Raw genomic sequence first — 23,061 nt, 5'->3', positions numbered from 1 at the left:
TTGTTACTGTAACTATCAACTTTTTAAATAGAAACATCCTTTGACCAGGAAATTGTGCCTTGCAGATATACCCTGTATTTGCATGTGTGAGGAATGACTTGTATAATAGCAGAAGATTGGAAACCTGAGGCATAAATCATTAGAGCACTGGTTAATCAAGTTCAGGTACCCCCATACAGTGGAATACGATGTAGCCATTAAAAATCAGTCAGCTCCCTTCCAAAAAGGCAAGGGGCAAAAGAGTAGGAATAGTGTGGGTTGTTTCAATGGGGAAAAATACACACATGCGCACACACACAGGTGTTTTCAAATGCATAGGTTATTTTAGGCAGGCTGCCCAAGAAGCTGGCCACAGTAGTTACCTCTGGGGACAGTGACTAGGAGAGAGAGGTTCACTTTTTTCACTCCACCCTTTTGTAGAGTCCTTATTTTGTACTCTGTATCTTACCAGTTTTAAAAAATTTTAATAAAATAATAAGTCACCAGTAAATTATAGATTCTTCTGAAAAGGGTTAAACTTTAAAGAGATGATTGTCACCTTGTGAAGAGTCGTTGATCTAATGAGAGGAGCAAGACCCTCTAGGGAAGTCCCCTAAGTCACCTTTGTCACCTTTGGCCTCTTTTTCCGTTTCGACCCATTTCATAAACTTTACAAGAAGCTTGAGAGAAGTGGCAGTAAGCCCAAAGAAGAGTCCTCTCCCTTCTGGGTCCCCAGTGTTTCGGATGGTCTCTGGCCGTAGTGTTAGGTGCTAAGGGTATTCCGGTGCATAGGAAGACTCCCACCGGGTCAAGAGCCAGAACGCCTGGCTTTACGACAGACCCAGTGGTCTTGGGGGGAAAAGTCACATACTTTCTCACTGCCTCTTTAGCTTTATAAAAACAATCATCTTTTTATCTGTTACTTTTGAATTCAAGAAAAAGAAGGGAGATTGGATTTACTAAACTGGCTGAACTCTGAGGTTTCTTGTAGCTTTGAAATATTGGGGTAATGGAGATTGTTCTTCAGGATTTTATAAGTATGTACCTTTATGATAAGCCCACAGCTCAGCCGAAGGAGCGTGTCTGCTCTCTGTGAAGGGAAGAGCGCTTGCCCTGCCTGCTTCTCCTGAGTCTTAGCAGAAAGGAAACGATGTGCAGCGGGCATGAGAGGACTTTGACGTGCTATCAAATGCTGCTGGGGTTGTATAAGACTCTGAAAACCTAAAGGAAAAACTCCAAGCTTATAGAGGGTGAAGGGCTTCCTGTTGCATAATCAATTGACAGGACCCAGAATACACATTTGGATTAGCATATGCCGTCTAGATTAGGGCTAATCAGGGCGGGCTGAGCAGATGCAGGGGCAACCCCGGCAAGATTCCTGTGCCTCAGCATTTAATTATCCCTTCCAAGGGCAGCCAGCCCGGCTTAGGGCGGATGGGCTTCTAGGCCCCTGGGCCCCTCCCGCCTCCCTTGCCAGGGACATAGAGGCTGCTGGGTCACAGACACTGAGCCGATTTCATCTAATCCCACATCAGAGGCCTGTGTGTGTGAGAGAGAAAGGGAGAGATCCTAAAATCCCCACATTGGGGGTGGGGGGTAATGTATTTATTTAAGTTGGATGTAGACTGAAACTGCATGTGAAAATCATGGAATTGGGATTTCAAGGCATTTGAGGTTCTGAAATGACCCCTGTGTATAGAATTTTTCCCTCTGAAAAATGTTTAGAATATGTAGTCGCTGTCAGTAGTTATTCACCCCAAGACAGCTTTGTGGGGGAGTCATGTCATCACCCAGTGGTAGAGGCCGAATGTACACCTTTCCCGACTGTGAGGTAGAGTATGGAAGATGGGATCTCAAAAAATGGTTTTGTTTGGATGAGTCCTGAATGTGGTATTTTTTTTATAATGCTCTACGTTGGGCTGGAAGCTCCTTTCTCAAACAGCCTACTCACCCAGCCTAAATTCTCTGAGGGACACGATGAAATCTCAGAAGGCAGCTTTCATTCACGAGTCTAGAAAACATTTATTGATCAACTGCTGACTGCTGGGAACTCAAAGATGGAGACTCAGCCCCTCCCTCAAGGAGCTGCCAACCTCCTTGGAGACAAGACATGCAAACAGTGATAATGAATAAGGTCATTGGAACATGGAGGCATGTGTTATGTGCCGTGGACCGCAGGACAGAGCATGGAAGAGACTTGAGCTGACCCCTGGAGGAAGACCAGAAGCCCACGCGAAGAATGGTGTTCCAGGCAGGACATGGACGTTTCTGTTTGCAGAACCTCAGGGAAACAGTTCACCAGGCTGGAGGGAAGGTGAGCTGGGCTTGGACCACGAGGCCTGACTGGACAGCAGGGGCTGACACGAAGGGCTGGAATACCTGCAAAGGGGTCTGGACACTATCCCATGGGTCCTTGGAAACGACTGAAGAATTGTAAAGGAGAGTAGCAAGATCAGTTTGTGTGTTCGAAAAAGATCATTCTGGTTATAGCAGTGCCAGCCAATATATGGTTTTGCATTTGAACCTTTCTTGATTTTATTCCAGGGCAAATCTTCCATGATAATAAAGATAGTGTTTTAACAACAGCACTGGGCATGGACCCATATCACAGGGACTAGAGCCAGGACTGGCCTTGAAGGAGCCCTCAGCCAGATGGGAAGGCCTGTATACATGCATTGACTGGCTGAAGCCAGATTATACAGTCCTGTCCCAGTGCCTATGGAGCATCCAGATGGCAGCCAGAGGAGGACGCTCTGTATTGACCACGACTGGTGTGGGGCAGGCTTCTGAGAGGGAGGATAGCTGAACTGGGGTTTATAGGGAAAGGAGAGAGGATAAGGGAATTCCAGGTATTGAACAACTTGAGCAAAAGCCCAGAGAAAAATATGCTGGGGAGCCGAGAATAGTCCAGGGGGCTGCCCAAAGCACAGGATGCATGTGGGGCCCCACAGGGTGGGGGAAGAGAAGTCACAAAGACCTTGAATACCACGCTGAAGCAGTTGAACTTTATTATAGGCTTTGGGAACCTTTTTAACATCATGAAATTTGAGAGTTTAAGATTAGGAGAGTGACATGATATGAAAAGAGAATTCGGGTAGCAGGTAGGTGTGAACTGAAAGGTATATTGATTAGAGACATTTAAGAGCCATTTGCAAAGGTCTAGATAAAAGAAATATGGGTCCCACAACCCTGGGAACTCAAAGCCTGGCCCCAGGGGCAGCTCTCCTCCCAATGCCATGTTCTTTTGTGGAGCAGGCCTCCCTCCTCTTTTCCTGCCCAGCCTCTCAAGGGTGAGGAGGGGTGACTGCCTGGGCCTTCCATTTCTTTCTGTTAACACCCATCAGGGTCAGCCTAGATTTTCAAAATGACTCTCATCCGAACATCAAGCTCTGTTTCATGCTGCATGATGAAATACTTAAACTGGTAAAAACTTACCCCTAGAATACAGTTAGATTCAATTTAACATTTTATTTTATGTTTGATTTTATTTTTGCATTAGAAGATATTCTGATATCCCTATTAAGATTATTTTTTATTTCCATTAAAGTAAGATATGGTTTTCAATGTCAAGAAGGACAAAAAACTTTTTTAAAAGTTGTGTACCCCAGAGACAGCACTTTAGGGCCTTTTTTCTATGTATCTTCATTGCCCTAAGTAGTAGTCTTACATCATTATTTCTTGAGTTGAGACATTGTCACAATTCTTTGTTAATTCAGTATGTTTATATTATTATAACCATGTAATACTTGTTCACTGCTAAGAGGAGTACATTATAATTACTATGATTACATTTCTCTTTTTGTATAGCTTATTTTTTTAAGTTAGTGCTTTTTTTTTTTCCCTCTACTTTTTAAGTAGTAATCATTGGTTCTACCCAGAGTCTGTAACAGCTCTGGAAAACCCCTTTTGGTCCTGTTTGCCACATGGTCAAGCCCATCAGATCCTCAGTGCCTTGTTCACCCTGGAACGTTCTGCCCTCCCCCGGGGTTCCTGCACGGCCCTTGTCCTGGGCCACTTGTCTTTATCCCACAGTTCCCATCACCATTGTCTTCACTGGATTCCCTGTCTTAGATCCCACGCCTGCTGCTTTCTTTGTTTTCTCTCTTATTTTTGTGGAGCATATCCTTTAGAGCTTTCTAAGAAAGGGTATGTGGTTGGCCAATATTTTGAGCCCCTACAAGTCTGATGGGTTTTTGGGTACAAGTCTGAAGAGATCTTTATTCTGCCTCACACTTAATTCATATGGGCACCATTTCATGGACTGAGTACAGAGTTCTAGATGGAAGGCATTTTCTCTCAGACATTGGAAGGCATTGCCCCATCACGTCCTAGCTTCCAGGTTTGCTGTTGAGAAGCCTAGCACTGCTCTGATTCCCAGATCTTTGTACCATATGTGACGCGTGTGTGTGTGTGTGTGTGTGTGTGTGTGTGTTTCTGGAAGCCTTTAAGATCTGTTGCACTAGATAGGCCTTTTCAATCTGAAACTTACGTCTTTCAGTTCTGGAAATTTACTTAGGACGTGTCTGATAATTTCCTATGTTCTATTTTTTCTTTTCTCTGGAATTCTCTTTTATCAGAAGTTGGAACTTTTGGACTATTTTTATTTTATTTGTGCTTTAGGTTAAAGTTTACAGAGCAAATCAGTTTCTCGTTAAACAATTAATACATAAATTGTTTTGTGACATTGGTTGCCAAGCCTGCAATGTGTCAACACTCTCCTCTTCTCAGCCTCAGGTCCCCCATTTTCATTTGTCCAGTTTTCCCATCCTCCTTGTCTTTGCTTTTGGGCTGGTATGCCCATTTTGTCTCCTATATGTGGTTGAACTGTGTGTGTGATTGTTTGTTTTATGGGCCTGTCTAATCTTTGGCTGAAGAGTGAACTTTAGGGGTGACTTCAGTTCTGAGTTAAAAGGGTTTCTGGGGGCCATACTCTCAGGGCTCCTCCAGACTATGTTAGACTAGTCAGGTCTTGTGAACTTGAATTTTATTCTACATTTTTCTCCTGCTCTGTCTAGGACCCTCTGTTGTGATCCCTGTCAGAGCAGTCAATGGTAGTCGGGCACCATCTAGTTGTTCTGGACTCAGTCTGGTAGAGGCTGTGGTAGTTGTCGTCTTTTAGTCCTTTGGATTAGTCTTTCCCTTTTGTCTTTGGTTTTCTTCATTCTCCTTTGCTCCAGGCAGGATGGAACCAGTGGATGTATCTTAGATGGCCGCCCATAAGCTTATAAGACTCTAGACGCTGCTCACCAAAGTAGGATGTAGAACACTTTCTTTATAAACTACATTATGACAGTTGAGCTATATGTCCCCCAAGACCATGGTCTGCAGCCCTCAGCCCAGTAACTTGGTCCCTCAGGGAGTTTAGATGTGTCTATGAAGCACAGTGGTTAAGAGCTCAGCTGCTAATCAGAAGGTTGGCAGTTCGAATACACCAGCCACTCCTTGGAAACATTATGGGGCAGTTCTGCTCTGTCCTATAGGGTCGCCATAAGCCAGAATCAACTTGATGGCAACGGGTTTGTTTGCGTTTATGAAGTTTCTATGACTTTGCCTTTGTCAAATTGTGTTGACTTCCCCCAGAATTGTATACTGTCTTACCCTTCACCAAAGTTACATTTATCTATTGTCTAGTTAGTGTTTTTCCCTCCCTACACTACCCTCCCTCATAACCATCAAAGATTGTTTCTTCTGTGTGTAAGCCTTTTCATGAGTTTTTATAATAGTGGGCTTATACAGTATTTGTCCTTTTGTGATTGACTTATTTCTCTCAGCATAACGCTCTCCAGATTCATCCATGGTGTGAGATGTTCTGCAGGTTCGTTATTGTTCTTTATCATTTCATAGTATCCCATTGTGTGTAGGTTCCATAGTTTGTTTATCCATTCATCTGTTGATGGGCATTGGGATTGTCTCCATCTTTTTGCTATTATGAATCGTGCTGCAGTGAACATGGGTGTGAATATGTCTGTTCATGTGACGGCTCTTCTCTAGGATATAATCCTAGGAGTGGAGTTGCTGGATTGTGTAATATTAAGGAAGCACCATATCGTTTTCCAAAATAGTTGTACCATTGTGCATTCCCACCACCAGTGCACAGGAGTTCCAATCTCCCAGCAACCTCTCCAACGCTTGTTATTTTCTGTTTTTTTTTTTTTTTTAGTACCAGTAATGTCAGGGTGAGATGGTATCTTATGGTAGTTTTGATTTGCATTCCTCTAATGGCTGGTGATTGCGAGCATTTCCTCATGTGTCTATTAGCCGCCTGAATGTCTTCTTTGGTGAAATGTACTTGCATTATTTTTAAGGTCCATACTTCCCTTCTTTCTGTCTTATAATATTTTCTTTTCTACTCACTGGAAGATTTCCTTGATTTTATACTCTGATCCTTCTTTTGATTCTGTCTTATCTGTTAGATTTTTTTAAATGCTATTTCATTCTGTTTTTGGTGGTTTACACAGCAGTTTATTTTCTTGTTCAACAATTTCTACACGCATTGTTCAGTGACATGTTACATCCTTCACAATGTGTGAACATTCTCATTATTTCCATTTTGTTGTTCCATTCCCGTTAATCTAATTTCTCTGTCCCTTTACCTTTTTGTCTTTGTTTTAAAGTAATTGCTAACTATTGGGTCTCATAGAGATGATTTTTTAAAGGAGCCCAGTACTCATAGTTGATATTCTTTATTTTGTGAGCCAACCTGTTATTTCGCTAAAAGGTGACCTCGGGCTTGTTTCAGTTTAAGGTTTAAAGAGTATCTCAGGACATTAGTTTTAGGGAGCTCTCCAGTCTCAACCAGTCCAATAAGTCTAGATTTTTTTTTTTAAGAATTTGAGGCTCTGTTCAATATTTTTCTCCCATTCTATCAGGATCCATCTATAATGGCCCTGATCAGAACAGTTGGTAGTGGTAGCTGGCACTGTCTAGTTCTTTTGGTCTCAAGGTAGATGAGGCCACGGTTTGTGTAGACCATTAGCCCTGTAGACTAGTTTCTTATTTAAGCCTGTGGTTTCCTTCTTTCTCTTTTGTTCTGGATGAATAGAGACCAATAGTTGTATCTTATATCATCTATTAGATTTTTTTTAATTTTAAAGAGCTCTTTTTAAAGTTTCCCATATTCCTTTTTTTATAATAATATCCCATTCTTCAATACAGAGCTTCTCTTGTGTCTTTAAGGATATTAGAGTTTTGGGAGCGCTTTGTTTTTATTTTCTTCTCCTCACACCATCTCTGCTACCTCTGTGAGCGACACACCAGACCACAGGTTGGAGGCAGTGGGGGTGGGAGGGCAGAGCTGGTTGACCTGTCGGCTTCAGGACCCCTCCCTGCCTCCCTCCCTGCCAGATGTCCCATCAATAGGTCTTTCCGTGAGCCTCTGCATGTCAGTTTCTCAGTACAGTGAATGAACCTCTCAGATGTCCTGTGGCCACAGGTATCAGGGTCTGGGTGTTGGGGCTGACCCAATCATTTGAATATAAACTTTCAGCTAATTCCTGTTTCCGCTTCACCCTGTTTCTGCCACAGCTCGGTGTCCGGGTCCTGAGCCCATGAGTCTCTGGCCTGAGTTGCTTGTCCCTTCACACTCCCTCTCTGAGCCTAGGACTTACGGCTTCTACCCCTCTGCCCAGCGGAACCACTTCACATGCATGGCATCTTCTGAAACTACGTTGACCTCCCTCATGGATATCCTCCCCCCCCCCCCATTTACTATAATTTTAGTTACAGGAGGTGAGATAGATATGTGTATTTATTCTGCCTTGTTTGTTTTTTTAATGTCATATAAAGTTATCCACTTTCCTAGGGAGGACTGCCCTTTCCTGAGATAATGTGGTTTTTCCATTATTGGTATTAAACCATCCTTTCTGTTGTCAAATAATCGTGATATTAGGAGGTAATTAGAGTCACCTTTTCTTTCTTTCTTTTTTTTTTTTTTTTACAGTTGATTCAAAAGTGTATATTTAACTTTTGTTGCTCTGTGAAGTCTAAAAATCAGGCAACCAGTGACCTCTTTTGTAATAAGTTTGACTGTAAAGAGAAGGACATTGATGGGGCAGAGAACAGGACAGGGTTGAGGCGAGAGATATATTTTCTTTTCAAGCTGAGAGAAACATGAACACAGTCAGAATGAAGGTTGGAGAAGGCAGTGCGGCAGAATATCAGAGGATTCATGGTAACCTGTCCAAGAGGACAAAGGCGCTCAGAGGGCGTGGGCCTGGGGAACAAGGAAGTCACCTGTGATGGTGGGCCTGTACCGCATCATGTCAAGGCAGGCAGGGTTACCTCTTGGCAAATTAGGGAGGCCCTACCCTGAGACATATTTCACAATTCCTCCAAACCTTTCCTAATATTCTGTTTAAGCCAGTTAAAATGAGGTGAGAAAAAAGGTTGGTTTTGTGCCTCGACAGTGGGTGTGTGATGGCCTGGGGCTGGCAGACAGTGGACCCTGGAGGGCCAGAACATCCAGGCCCTGAGTGCAACCCCACCACCGGTCTCCCTTTGTCTCCCCAGGACTGGTCCAGATTCCTGTGAGCATGTACCAGACTGTGGTGACCAGCCTCGCCCAGGGCAACGGGCCTGTGCAGGTGGCCATGGCCCCTGTGACCACCAGAATATCGGACAGCACGGTCACCGTGGATGGCCAGGCCGTGGAGGTGGTAACGTTGGAACAGTGACATGCAGCCACATCACGGCATCGTTTTCTAGTCTACTTCAGAATTTTTTACACGTTTGCAGAGGTGCAATCAAATGGAATTAAGTCTCTCGACTTTGGAAGAAAAGTTTTGTTAACCTTTTTTTAAAAAGGAAGAAAGACAGCGGATTTTGGAATTGCATTTTTTTAAGCACCACTCTTTAATTTTCTGGGATCGGTGGAGTGAGATCCTGCATTCTCAGTTTCACTGTCTCAAAAAGCCAAATTGTGGCAGGACTTCTTTCTGCGGAAACGTGTGTGCATACTTATGTGTGTGTATGTGTGCGTGTGAATATATGTATATGTGTACATATGGACATACACATTTACATATATATATATAAATAGATATATATATATATGAGACCCGCATGAGATTATCTGTATGAAATGAAGGTGAGCTGTGGGAAGAATTCACCCAGTTTAGTGGGTGGTAGGTACGTGGCCAGACACAGCCACCTGGTTCTTGTTCATACCAGGGTCATGCGATGAGCTACTGACAACCTCAGGCGGGGGTGACCATGCCCTTCACCAAAGCTGCCTCCCAGTGGCCGCCCAGAGCTCTCCTGCTGGGCTAACCTAGGACTGAGGTTCCAGAATGGGACGGGGTCCAGAAAATGCACGTGCAGGGGCCAGGGGCCGCGTGGTCTGGCAGCCCAGACGCTCCTCAGGCTGGCCCAGGTGCTGACCTTGTCCTTGAAGTCACCAGGCAGGGACAAGAGGGTTTTCCTCAGCCTCCCGTCCCTTCCCGTTCCCAGGAAACCTTCTTTGTCTCGTGACTATTAAAATGTTGCTCTGGTTTTGAGGTCAGTCCTGAATTGGTTGTGTATATGAACTGAAGGTGACAGAAGTATTAAGGGTTTGAGTAGTGTGTGAGTGTGTGTTTGTGGGTGCGTGTGGGGGTGAGAGAGTCGGTGGGGGCTGGAAGGGGGGAGAGAAAAATCTTCGTAGACCAGGATACACCGGCGGAGCAGTTTTGTCCTTTCCTGTAACTTTCTGTAGCAGAACAGAGGCAGCTTTGGGAGCTACAGATAACCCTGGCACGCATCAGGCGGCGTCACGATGGTGGTGTGTTGGAAGCGACCAGGACTGAGGGTGTCCCTGCACCCCCTGGGTCAGGCCCTGCTTCAGAAGGGACTGCGGATGCATTTCTGGGTGCATCCTGGGGGGCCCTGGCCCTGCCAGCTTTCCTCCTTACAGGTGTTGATAGTCCAGGAGTGCTTTTTAAATTAAATTCTGCGATTTCTCAGCTGCAAGCCCTGAGTCTCCAGTGGCTGGCTTCACCAGACTTCTCGACAGGCCAAATCTCTGCTCCTCGAGTCCAGGGGGCCCTCCTCCTTCCCCTCCTGGGTCCCCTGAGTGTGTGATAGTGTATTTAATGTGTTTTTTTTAATGCAACATTAAAAGATCCTTCATGTCTTGCTCAGCCTTTGAGAAAGTTTCAGATTCTTGTATTTGCTTGTTTTATATAAAACTATCCAACGTTCTTTGTATGTTTTTTTTTTTCCCTGTATGTAAGGGGGGGGGAGATTTACATATAAACAGTCCTAGGTCTATAATTTGTTATTTTTTTAATTATTTTTTATCATTTTGAAGCTGCCCAAGGGCTTTAAAGTCTGCATTCCTTTCTGGTGAAGTAGCCTCCTACTAATTTGAGAAGTTGCCAAGAAGAAGAAGAGAAAAGCAAAACCCCAGTAGCAGAGCATGAATTATGTTGTTCTCCATTCTGTCTATGACTGCCTCACTCAATAAATAGTTACAAATGTGGCAACAGGAAGTGGGACCGTTCCTGTCTCTAGGAGCCCTTGGCCTCTTAGGCAAAAGGAGCTATCTCTTCAGGTGGCTTTTCTTGATTGTACTCAAGATGAGTGGTTTTCGAACTGTGTTCCTGGAGCTCCGTGAGGACGGAGCTGAGGTCAGGCTTCCTGCCCCCACGCCCACGCTCACCCCCACCCCCAGAGTAGCTGCGAGCTGGTTTTGCACACAGGTAGTCCCCAACTCACGGTGCAGTTCCTGGGGTTCCATTCTGACCACTCCATCCTAAGTTGGTTCTGACGTTATGTCAAATACCTCTTTATTTTTAGATTTCATTATTCTTGCCTTTTATTATCAGTATCTTTATAAATCTGGCAATGTTTTGAACAGTAAATCATAAAATTGAACATCTGCAAATATACGTCTGAGAATGATGACATCAGCAATTGACGCGCCGCAACAAATGACTAACGATAAGATGTACACAAACAAAACAAGACGAAAACCCCCAGTGGGGCAGTTCTCTGTCCTGCAGGATGGCTGTGAGTCAGAATCCACCCACAGCAGTGGCTGTGGGTGGAAGATTTCTTCTCTTAGAGAACTATTGAGTGAATTTCTTCACAGTGTGTTCCCTGGCCAGCAGATAGATCCAGCTTTTGTTGTTTAAAGGAAAAAAAAAAAAAAATTGTTGAATTGGCAAATACTTTATTACGTATACTTTTACCACAATAAAAAAAGTCTTTAAAAAAAAAAAGGCGGTCATAAGTGCAGTTCGTCATAACTTGAATATGTCATAAATCGGGGACTATCTGTAATGACTTCTGGAAACATCTTCAAAGATGGTTTGAGAACCTCTGCTCTGGAGTTCTTTAGGAATTAATTTCATATCCACATTAAAAATCAGGATGGAAGATGCTGTTTCTACATCTTGGGAGGTTCTCCCAATGTGAGTGATGTTTAGCATTGGAGTGGATTAACCTTCTCAAGGAGGCCTGGACTACTAGCCGAAAGGTCGGCGGTTCAAACCCACCCAGCAGCACCTCCGAAGAAAGGCCTGGTGATCTGCTTCCAAAAGGTTATAGCCTTGGAAACCCTACGGGGCAGTTCTACTCTGCACACCTGGGGTCACCAGGAGTTGGAATTGACGGCAACTGACAACAAGGAGCCCTGGTGGCATAGTGGTTAAGAGCTAGGCTTCTAACCAAAAGGTCAGCAGTTCAAATCTACCAGCCACTCCTTGAAAACCCTATGGGGCAGTTCTTCCCTATCCTATAGGGTCACTATGAGTCGGAACCAACTTGACAGCACCTAACAACAACAATATCCCACACCATTAATTGATATCCTCACTCGTTGGTTTCTCACACGCTCACTGCTTCAGCCTGGCAGCCATCGTCCTTCCAGCTATGTCTCCTGCCCCACTCCAACTCAGGCCCTTCCACAGTGGTTTTGGGCCTGGACCTGGAATGCCACCCTCCTTGCCACCTCCATCCCCTTGTTTTTATTGCTGGATGTTTGGTCAGTTTCCTGGTGGTAAAGACGAGAGTAATTGAATGGGCAAGGCCAGAGTGTTTTCCTTGATGCTTGATGGATTCAGCAAAGCCAGCTGCCCACCTGTCTCCCTTGTTCTTGCACAAACGACACAGCCAGCTGCCTTCACCAGCGAGGGAGGACCAGATCAGCCACCATAGCACTGCTGTTGGCCGTCCGTGGCTCAGCGGGGCTATTCAGATCCACCTTCACGGGGGGCCTTACTGTACAGTGTGTGCCATTTGCCTGGCAAGCCTCCGTGCCCTCCAGCAAGCATGTATTGAAGGCTGTTTCTGGTGGGGCTGATGGAGATCTCTGCTTCCATTACACCTAAATCCAACAGGAGATTCGAACTCAGGTGTGAGAGGAGTGGCCGTGACGGAGACAGGTAGAGGGGCATCCTGTCTAGGGACAGCCAGTCCCGAGTGTTGGCAGATGTCACCTTGCAGAACATAGGCCCTGCTGCCCCGTCTTCACAATAGTCTGAAGAAGCTGGGGATTTTATCAGGGCAATAATTTGTTTTCTTTTTAAACCATGGGCTTTAGAGTAAGATCTGGATTCTAATCCCGTTGCAGCTCCTACTGAATATGTGGTCTTGCTCTTGCTCGTTTTAGGTCATCTCAGAGCCTCGCTTTCGTCACCCATGAAAAGGGGCTACTACTACTCACCACACAGGGTAGTTGTGAATACTGAAAAGTGTGTGGGTATAATGAGCGCCACAGTGTCTCTGTTTCTTAAATTTAAAACTGATCTGGTTTGCTTTTTCAACAAAGCTTAACAGATAAAAGATCTGTCTTATTTTTGGGTGCAGTATGAAAGTTAACAATCAAATGATTGCTTAGTCATTGACCAGCGAAAATAAAACATCTCTAAGCATCTTTAGCCTCATTTCACTAATATGATTACAATTTCAAATATTGCTAAAATGTATATATTCATTTAATAAATACTTATTCAACCCTTAAAAAAAAAAATTCTTTACACACCCTGCAGGCAAAATCAGACGCATCTCTAGAGCTGGCCCGACCGTCACTTATGTGTAAGTTTGTGCAGGCCACTATGTGCCAGGTGAGTAACTCAGGGACACTGCCTGTGAGAAGATTAAAGGAAGAGACAGTCACACAAACGGCGCTGCCACCCAGTGTGATGTGGTGCCATCTGGGTGGGGCACTGCAAAGAACGAGTTCTTGTTACCTCGTCTCCTTGAGGGTCCTCTGTGGTAAGGATCTTACCATCCAGGCTGCAGACGAAGGTCCATCTGCAGAAACCAAGAGACGGCTATGCATTCCCAGCTTTAAGTCCTACAGCTGAGAAGGCCCATCGGCGATGCTTCTTGAAACTCAAAAAATCAGAGGGGAGGGCCCCTCACCCAGTAGGATGAGCTCAGGCTGCTGTGCACCCCAGGCCTCTGAGACCCACACTGGGCTCGTTTCCGGCCGCACCCCCTCACGTGGGACAGGCTGCTCCTCCTGAGTCCTTCCTCCCCATCTGCTGCCAGGTCCCCCCTCTGTGTGCCCCAGAGGCCTCAGCGCAGGCAAGGCACAGACTCGCACCAGGCCCGTGTTGGCTCCTTTCAGGGAAGAACCTGGATCGTCAGTGTTGGGGACAGGGCGAGGAGCCCAAGCTTCTCTCATCTCCACCTCAGTGGCCTCGGGCACCCAGGTCTTCAGCCCAGACTCAGCTGGTGCTCAGCTGCGAGAGCCTGAGGTTGCCAAGCAGTGCGTTCCCACCTGGCCTCTGCCGTGTACTCAGCTCTTCCCAAAGGTCACTCAGGCTGCGGAGGTGCATGAGAGGGGAGACGGCTTAAGGAGTGGCCCAGACGGAAACAGCGGGAGCACGTCATTGCCCTGCCGTCCACTCCTGGTGCTTCTGGGGCTGTGAATGAGTCCCCAACCCACTCAGAATTTGAGTTTCTTCCTCCTGAAAACTGCTGGCCTGTTAGCAAACATTTGTTCATCTCTGGTGGCCTGGAGTGTATCTCTGCAAAGAAAGGGCTGAGCAGGGATAAGGTGCATCTGCAGAATGGGAACCAGGGTCCCCTAAGAACCTGGGACTTAGCCAGAGCCACCTTGGGGGGGCAGGGATAGGCCAGGGTCCCAGGCCCTGTCTGGAGGCTTTACTTGCTCTTGTTAACAAGACCTAAAGCTTGTCTAGAATTACAGTATTTAGATATAGTAGCAATAATACTAACATCATACAGCCCTTACAATGTGCCTTTACCTATATATGAATTTATTTAACTTTACAAACTATTATCCCCGTTTTACAAATGTACAAAATGAGGCACAAAGAGGTTAAGCCAAATAACTTGGTCAATTCGCATAATAAAATCTATTAAGAAAACATTCTGCATCCCACTTTGGGGAGTGGTGTCTGGGGTCTTAAATGCTAGTAAGCAGCCATCTAAGATGCATCAATTGGTCTCAACTCACCTGGAGCAAAGGAGAATGAAGAACACCAAAGACAAGGTAATTATGAGCCCAAGAGACAGAAAGGGCCACATAAACCAGAGACTACATCAGCCTGAGACCTGAAGAACTAGATGATGCCCGGCTACAACCGATGACTGCCCTGACAGAGAACACAACAGAGAACCCCTGAGGCAGCAGGAGAGCAGTGGGATGCAGACCTCAAATTCTGGTAAAAAGACCAGACTTAATGGTCTGACTGAGTCTTGAAGGACCCCTGAGGTCATGGAGGACCCCTGAGGTCATGGCCTCCAGACTGTCTGTTAGTCCAAGACAGGAACCATTCCCAAAGCCAACTCTTCAGACAGGGATTGGACTGGACTATGGGATAGAAAATGACACTGGTGAGGAGGGAGCTTCTTGGATCAAGTAGACACATGAGACTATGTGGGCAGCTCCTGTCTGGAGGGGAGACGAGAAGGCAGAGGGGGACAGAAGCTGGCCAAATGGACACGAAAATAGTAGAGAGAAGGTGTGTGCTGTCTCATTAGGGGGAGAGCAACTAGGAGTATATAGCAAGGTGTATATAAATTTCTGTATGAGAGACTGACTTGATTTGTAAACTTTCAAAAGCACAATAAAAATTTAAAAAGTTTCACGTGGCTACTAAGAGGCAGAACCAAGATACGAACTTGGAGGCTGGCCCCCGAATCTGTGCCCTGAAACTCTACTTGATGCTGCTGCTCTAGTGACCTGAAATGGATGAGGGGAGGGGAGAACATAAGGCTATTTCTCAAAGGCAGCTTAGTATTTAGGGAAGAGGCTCAAAACTGTCGCCCCAAAATGCACTTTTGTTAGTGAAACCAATTAACTAGATCCCAACTGAAATTTCTTCTGTGTTTTCTCTTCCCGTAAGAAACTAAGAGTTACAACTGCCACTTACTGAATGGCCACTGTGTCCAGCATGCTACACAGAATGTCAACCCCTTTGTTTTTAATTCTCACCACAGCTCCAAGACAGCAGAGATTCCGTGTTAGATGTCGAACTGAGACCAGCACCTTCCCGAAGGTGAATGCCGCACCAGTCAGTAGAGGTCTGGTGTCAAACCCTGGTGTGTCTGGCCTGGAAGCTCTGCTCTTCGTGCCAGCCGCCCAGGGGCAGGTGATGAGCAAACTCGCTGCACGCCAGGAGTCTTTCAAAGTAGCCTCCAGACAGGGAGCCCTCCAGGTGTGGCCTGAGCTCAGCCAGGTGCAGCCCTCCCAGTGGCATTCAGGACTGTGCCATGGTCCTTGTCCAGGGCAGGCCCCAAGCAGCGCCCGATCCTCACCCCACCCCCCAGGGCTGGGCCTGTTCTTACCGCCCTGCCCCCAACACACAGGAAAGTGCATGTAGTAGGCATTCAGTACCTCCCATCTGGTTAGCAAACCCAGTGTTCTGGTGGTTCCTTACTCAGAAAATTCAAAGAACCAAAGAATCCATTCCCACACATCCTCATTAATCAAATTTTTTCTGTGAAAATACAGTGATAACCTTGTTAAATAATTTGACATGAAAATAATGTTGATTTTATTCACAAGAAATAAATAAGATGCCCCTGTGATGCCCTAGGCAGAAACCCTGGTGGCATAGTGGTTAAGAGCTATGGCTGCTAACCAAAAGATCGGCACTTCGAACCCACCAGGCGCCCCTGGAAACTCTATGGGGCAGCTCTACTCTGTCCTATAGAGTTGCTGTGAGTCGGAAATCAACTCGACGGCAACGGATTTAGTTTTTTGGTTTGGTGATGCCCCGGCAGGGTGGAGATGTGGGTGCCTGAACACATTCTTGAGTATGAGCTACGCCATCTTCTTTAAAAGCCCCAGGGCCCGAACGCAGGAGAGAGCCATTCATCATAAAACAAGATAAAATTGAAGTGAGACTCATTCACTTAATAGGGCTCTTTAACCGAGGCCCCAAAACAGTGGTTAATTTCCGTGGACAATGAATAATTCGTGGGGCTTTATCACCAGCACAGCGTGGCCACCCAGGTGAGCCCTTGCTCCTCCCAGGGAACTGGTTGTGTCAAGCAATGCTCCTGTCCTACCAGGAGGAACCGGGCAGGAGTAGGTGGGCTCCAGCCCGGCTGAACTGGGTCCGTCCTGGCCCGGCTGCTGCCTACAGGAGCCATGAGTCCCAGGCCTCAGTTTCCCCAGCGTTGAGTGGGCTGGGGCGCGGTGGAGCGGAAAAGGGCCTGCCAGCTACGAGGAGTCTGAAACAAAATCCTTCCGGCTGGGATCTGCAGAAGCCTGGGAGACGGCCGAGCAGAGAGGAGCGCCATTTCCCGCGGGCGAAGCCCACAACCCACCCGGACCGCTGACACCCACCGCAGCCCCGACTCAGCCCGGATCCCGAGGGCGGGCTGGTTGGCCGGTTGAGGTCACGTGTTCGCCCCGGTCCAGTCAGCGATGGCCAGGCGTCCCGAGTTACCCGGTGCCAACCTGGCTGCTGGGGCCCTCCCCACCCGGGGCCGCGCCGCGAGGAGTGGCGGGCGGTGTGCGCTCAGCACGTGGTGGCTGCCGCAGTACGGCCCAACCTGGCGCAAGCAGGGAACCTGCAAAAAAGTGCAGCTGGGTCCACATAGCCTCCCCCTGCCCCGCATGCTTCTGCACCAGGGCCGAGGTCTGAGTCGGTAAATTCGGGGGTCATGAAGGTACGCAAACTTCCTTGAACAGTGTGCCCTGGGGTCCCCACTCCCGCCATCTCCAGTGACCTCAGGGTCGGCTTATTTGTTTCCAGCAGCTTTATTGAGATATAATTTACATACCATTAAGTTCATCTGTTTAACGTGTACAATTCAGAACTCATTAAGCATGGTTACAGAGTTGTGCAACCGTCAGCATAATGTAATCTTAAAACATTTTATCTTCCCACAATGAAAAGGGTTATTTCTAACATCTTCCCAAAAATAATTTGAAGCAGGTTATATAAAAGATGTAGGCAATGAAATAAGAATGTAGAAATAAGAAGCCGTGACCAAATAAAAGGAGGCCACTTGTTTGCCAACAGTGGGTTCAGTGTTGCTGGTATGAAGGTTCCCATTTAGTTCTGGTCTTGGAAAAGTGGTTCCTTTCTAGAAGGAAAGAAGGCACAAGTTACTCAGAAGAAACAAAACACTAATTTTTAAGGAAACTTTGAATTCTTATATTTTCAACATCTTCCACAATATTTTTTTAAGTCAGAGAAATAGCTTTATTCTATATTCCCTCGGTTTTAAAGCCTTGAATATTACTTTAAAGCACTTAAATTTTGAAAGTATTCTGACAGGCACTAAACTCATGTGATGTTTAAGACATTATTTACAGTCATTAACTATCTGAGGTAGGGAGCCCGTAGTGGCCCAGTGGTTAAAGCACTCAACCGTGAACCAAAAGGTCGGCAGTTCAAACACACCAGCTGTTCCTCTGGAGAAAGATGTGGCAGTCAGCTTCCGTAAAGACTTAAAGCCTTGGAAACCCTATGGGGCAATTCTCCTCTGACCTCCTATGAGCCAGAATGGACTCAAAGTCAGCAGGTTAACTGAGTGAGAAAAGGGTGGAGAGGACCAGAAACTTCAAGTACGGTGAGCAGCCATGAGTTGGTGAGCCACGTGAAATGGCCATGCAGGAGGTTCCCATTCCCTGGAATTGGCGATCAGGAACCACACTGAGGACAAAGTGTTCTCCGCCACATTTGAACACCACATGGGAGACAACCACCAGCCATGGGAGCCAGTCAAACTGGCCCTGCTACCCCCAGCCATCACCCCAACTGGCCTGTACCCAGTCCGTATAAGAAGACCTCTGTGGAAATGGGAGAGGAACTATTAGTGTCATAGGTCTTGGGAAAAATGCTTAGCTGTTAGGATTTCTGTCTCTCCTTTCCCATCCTCCCTGCCTGACCATCACCCCCCACCCCCCCATCCCTGGACCCTGAAAAGGAGAGAGGAGAAGTATGTCCAATGCAGACCACATCCCTGCCAGACACACGACGGGTCCACCTTCATCCAAAGCAGGGATGATGAAATTGAACTTGAGTTTGAGATTAAAGCTTCAAATGGACTGGACTTAATGATGGAACATGTTTACAGACTTATGGAATCCACCCAAAATGTCATCAAGGAACTAGAGAGTCAATAGGACATGGTAAAGGTAGCAACTGCAGAAAATAAACCCATTTCATGTTCAAGCCCTAGAGCTGAGATGCCCTGGGGGCTTCATAAAGAAAAGGTGTCAGACTTGGCTTAGCCAGAGGCAATGAAGGGTTCTATTTCCACACAACTGGAAAAGACAAATCTGTTTTCATAAAATGGCGAATGCCCCCAAATTCTCTGAGAATATGGGTGCATGAGCACCCCTGCCTGCATCTCACCCCTCATAACAACTGCCACAAGAAGTTGTCCTTCATCTTCTGGTCCTAAAGGCACCGGTCCCTACTCCCACCCCCATGCCACCTTCCCAGGCAGAAGCTGAGGGGACAGAAGGCTGGCTCCCAGAGGGCAGGGGCCTCCGGGACAGGGCAGGAAGGATGGCATTGGGGGTGGAAGAACACACAGGAGACCCTCCGGAAGAGTCTCTGTTGATAGAGCTGGCTGGGAAGACAAAGCCTTTGTTGCTGCCTCCACCACCATCCCCAGGCCTGCTGCCTCCTTTTTTGGTGGGCTCTCACTCCAAGAAACCCAAGTGGAGCCAGCATGAGGGTGGGGGGAGAGGCTGCCATTCCTGGAAGGTTCAGGTCATGCCGGGCCAACACCTGTGGCAAAGCTTGGAGAACCCCTTATACAGGGCTGCCCACCAGCCCCAACCACTATGGGGATTGGATTTTTAGTACCTGTTTGAGAAAGGACACATCAACCATGAATGCCCACTACCCATCTGTCAGTTTGTCCTACTGTGGTGGCTTGTATGTTGCTATGATGCTGGAAGCCAGGCCACCGGTCTTTCAAATACCATCAAGGTCACCCATGGTGGACAGGTTTCAGTGGAGCTTCTAGACTAAGACAGACTAGGAAGAAAGGCTTGGCAATCTACTTCCAAAAATCAGCCAATGAAAACCTTCTGGATCACAACAGAATATTGTCCGGATCCCTTCAAGTCAATTAAGAGTCATAGTGACCCTATAGGACAGAGCAGAACTGCCCCATAGAGTTTCCAAGGAGCCCGTGGTAGATTCAAAGTGCTGACCTTTTGGTTAGTGGCTGTAGCACTTAACCATTATGCCTCCAGGGTTTCCAATGGGCAATATTTCATTCTGTTGTAGATAAAAAGGTCACCATGAGACAGAGTCGACTAGAGGGCAAAACTCTTGATTTGTCGTTTTTTTTTTTCATCACAACAGATTTACATCCATTTAAAAAGCTGTGTAAATTAGTGTGAGCTGAAAAATGCCTAGATCATGGCTAGAGAGTTTAGGGAGTTATGAAATGTCCCCACTTGAGTTAGGAATTGGCCTAAACATAAACTTACGGTTATCACAGTAACGAACCATCTGGTCCAGCCTCCCACCAAAGCTGATAACCCACCATCACGCCACTACACCTTGGCTTAAACACCCCCAGTGATGGAGAGCTCACCCCTTTGTCAGTGACCAGCGGATCCATCAGTTAGGAAATTCTTCTGAGACAATACAGACCCTGCCCCTGCAAAGCCATTGCTCCTGGCTCCATTGTCTTGAGTCACCAAGAACTGGAAAGCTCTCATTCCCTCCAGACGTTTGAAATGGCCTTCATGTTCTCACCTAAATCTTTTCATAGCTAAAATCTCAAGGTTCAACTTTTCCTGGAGATGGGTGAGTTGTTTCCAGAAGTAGAGTGGACTAGATTTCCTGAATGACCCTCCCCATGAAAACCAAAATAAGATGGAGTTTAAAATATCTTTTTAAATATTTCACTGAACTAGCAGTAATCTGCAGATGAGCACCTGGGTAGCTGACTGTCACAGTTCTGGTCCAGCTCCCTGATGTAGACCCTCTGAAGAAGGTATCCCAACCTCACCAAGGCATGAATAAGGTCCACTGTCCTCCAGGGCTCTGTGGGATGCTCCCCTCCCATGACCTCCTGTCCCTCTTACAATGCCATCCAGGTGAATATATGGCCACCCAAAGTGACTGGGTCTTTCCTTCCACATGCATTTCAGTCAGGCTCCTCCATTCTTGCCCTCGTACAATTGATTTTTTCTTCTAACCTAAACATAGGACTTAACGCTTATTCTTCTCAGATGTCAACTTGCTGGTTCAAACTCTTCGTCCTGTAGCAAGTTTTCTCAACCTTGACTCTATAGTTGTCCCTTGGTGTCTATGGGGGATTGGTTCCAAGAGCACCACGGATACCAAAATCCGAGGATGCTCAAGTCTCTTACATAAAATACATATAACCTGTGCACATCCTCCCATATACTTTAAATCATCTCTAGATTAGTTCTGATGCCTAATACAGCGTAGATGCTATGTTGATAGTTGTTATACTGTATTATTTAAGGAATAATGACAAGAAAAAAATCTTTTTTTTTACTATTGTCTATCCATGGTTGGTTGAATCCACAGATGTGGAACCTGCAGATACGGATGGCCAACTATTGACATTATTGACATTAGGGCCAGATTAATTCTTGTCTGGGGTTGGGGAGCTGACCGTGCATTATGAGATGTTTAGCAGAGCCCTGGCCTCTACCCACGAGATGCCAGTAACACCCCTCCAGTTGTAACCATCACAAACATCCCTAGACTTTGCCAAATATGCCGTCTGCAGCAAGCCCAGCCCTTTCCCCTTAGCTCCAGCAAGAGGGCTAGTTGGCTCACCACAGCCACCTTTTCTCAACACTTAAGGTTGGCCTTTGCTAGGAGCTGGCACAGGGGGATTTTTTTTTTCAATATTTTTTTATTATTGTTGTTGAGAATATACACAGTAGAACATACACCAATTCAACAATTTCTACGTGTACAATTACATTCTTCCAGTTGTGCAACCATTCTCACCCTCCTTTTCTGAGTTGTTCTTCCCCCATTAACATAAACTCCCTGCCCCCTAAGCTTCCTATCTTTCAAATTGCGTTGTCAATTTGATTCCATATAGATAGATCTTAAAAGAGCCCAATGCTCAAGGCAGACACTCTTTACTAGTTAAGCTAAATTACTGTTTGGTTTTAAGAAGGTTTCAGGGGATATTTTTGGTTTAGGATTTAAGGTTTAAAGATTACCCAAGGCAATAGTTTCAGGAGTTCATCCAGCCTTCATGGCTCCAGAAAAACTGGATTCCATGAGAATTTGAAATTCTGTTCTGTATCTTCCCCCTTTTGATCAGGATTCATCTATAGAATCTTTGATCAAAATGTTTAGCAATGATAGCCGGGCACCATCCAGTTCTGGTCTCATGGCAAAGGAGGCAGTTGTTCATGGAAGCAATTATCCACACATTCCATTTCCTCCTCCTCTTCCCGACTCTCCTTATTCTTTTGCTCCAGGAAAATAGAGACCAGGTGTATTTTGGATGGCTGCTTGCAAGCTTTTAAGACCATTAAACACACTTTTAAGACCACTAAACAAGCACTAAACACATTATTAGGCCAATTAACTGGGATGTCGCATGAAACCATGACCCTAAACCTCCAAACCAATGAACCAAATCCCACGGGCATCTGGTTGTACATAAGTGGTCTTAGCTACTCTTTTTTTTTTGTCGTTGTAAATATATCACACAACTTTTTCCAATTCAACTTTTTACAGATCTACAACTTATTGACAGCAATTACATTAACCAGCTGTGCACTCTACCCTTAAGGTGAATTTTCCACCACCATTAATCCTTTTACACCCTCCCCTGCCCCCCCCCCCCCGGCCCTGATAACCACTAATAAACTTTGGTCTCTGTGATGAATTGAATTGTTTCCGAAAAAATGTGTGTTATCAACTTGGTTATGCCATGATTCCTAGTATTGTATGGTTGTCCTCCATTTTGTGATTGTAATTTTATGTTGAGAGGATTAGGGTGGAATTGTAATACCACCCTTGCTCAGGTCACCTCCCTGATCCAAGGTAAAGGGAGTTTCCCTGGAGTGTGGCCTGCAACACATTTTATCTCTCAAGAGATAAAAGGAAACGGAAGCAAGCAAAGAGTTGGGGACCTCATACCACCAAGAAAGCAGCACCAGGAACAGAGCTTGTCCTTTGGGCCTGGGGACCCTGAGCCTGAGAAGCGCCTCGACCATGGGAAGTTCGAGAACAAGGACCTTCCTCCAGAGCCAACAGAGAAAGCCTTCCCCTAGAGTTGGACTTCTAACCTACTAGACTGTGAAAAAATAAATTTCTGTTCGTTAAAGCCACCCACTTGTGGTATTTCTGTTATGGCAGTACTAGATAACTAAGACAGTCTCTATACATTTGCCTGTTCTTGTATATAAGTGAGATCATACAATATTTGTCTTTTTGTAATCGACTTATTTCACTCAGCATAGTATTTTCAAGCTCTATTCATATCATAGCCTGTATCAAGACTGCATTTCTTACTGGCCGAGTATTCCACTGTATGTAGGTACCACAGTTTGCTTATCCATTCATCCACTGATGGGCATTTAGGTTGTTTCCACCCTTTGGCAATAGTGAATAGTGCTGCAATGAACATTGGTGGTGTACAAGTCTCTGAGTCTCTGCTTTCAGGTCTTCTGGGTACACACCTAGGAGTGGAATTGCT

The 23,061-nt window shown here is 45.9% G+C and overlaps 1 protein-coding gene across 2 annotated transcripts in view; it reads left to right on the top strand.

The window, feature by feature from the left end:
• NRF1 (nuclear respiratory factor 1) overlaps positions 1–12,674 on the top strand; it is a 158,517-nt gene extending 145,843 nt beyond the window's left edge. For both annotated transcript variants that reach the window (XM_049893065.1, XM_049893066.1), the window contains one exon: positions 8,488–12,674. In XM_049893065.1, coding sequence (XP_049749022.1) covers positions 8,488–8,651 — 164 coding nt within the window. In that variant the 3' untranslated portion in view covers positions 8,652–12,674. The remainder of the gene's footprint in view (positions 1–8,487) is intronic.
• The last annotated feature ends 10,387 nt before the right edge of the window (positions 12,675–23,061 follow it).

Source organism: Elephas maximus, chromosome 8, assembly GCF_024166365.1.
Source record: "Elephas maximus indicus isolate mEleMax1 chromosome 8, mEleMax1 primary haplotype, whole genome shotgun sequence".
NCBI classification, from domain to species: Eukaryota; Metazoa; Chordata; class Mammalia; order Proboscidea; family Elephantidae; genus Elephas; species Elephas maximus.
The sequence above is the reverse complement of the archived record's forward strand: the minus strand, read 5'-3'. Positions and strand labels throughout refer to the sequence as shown.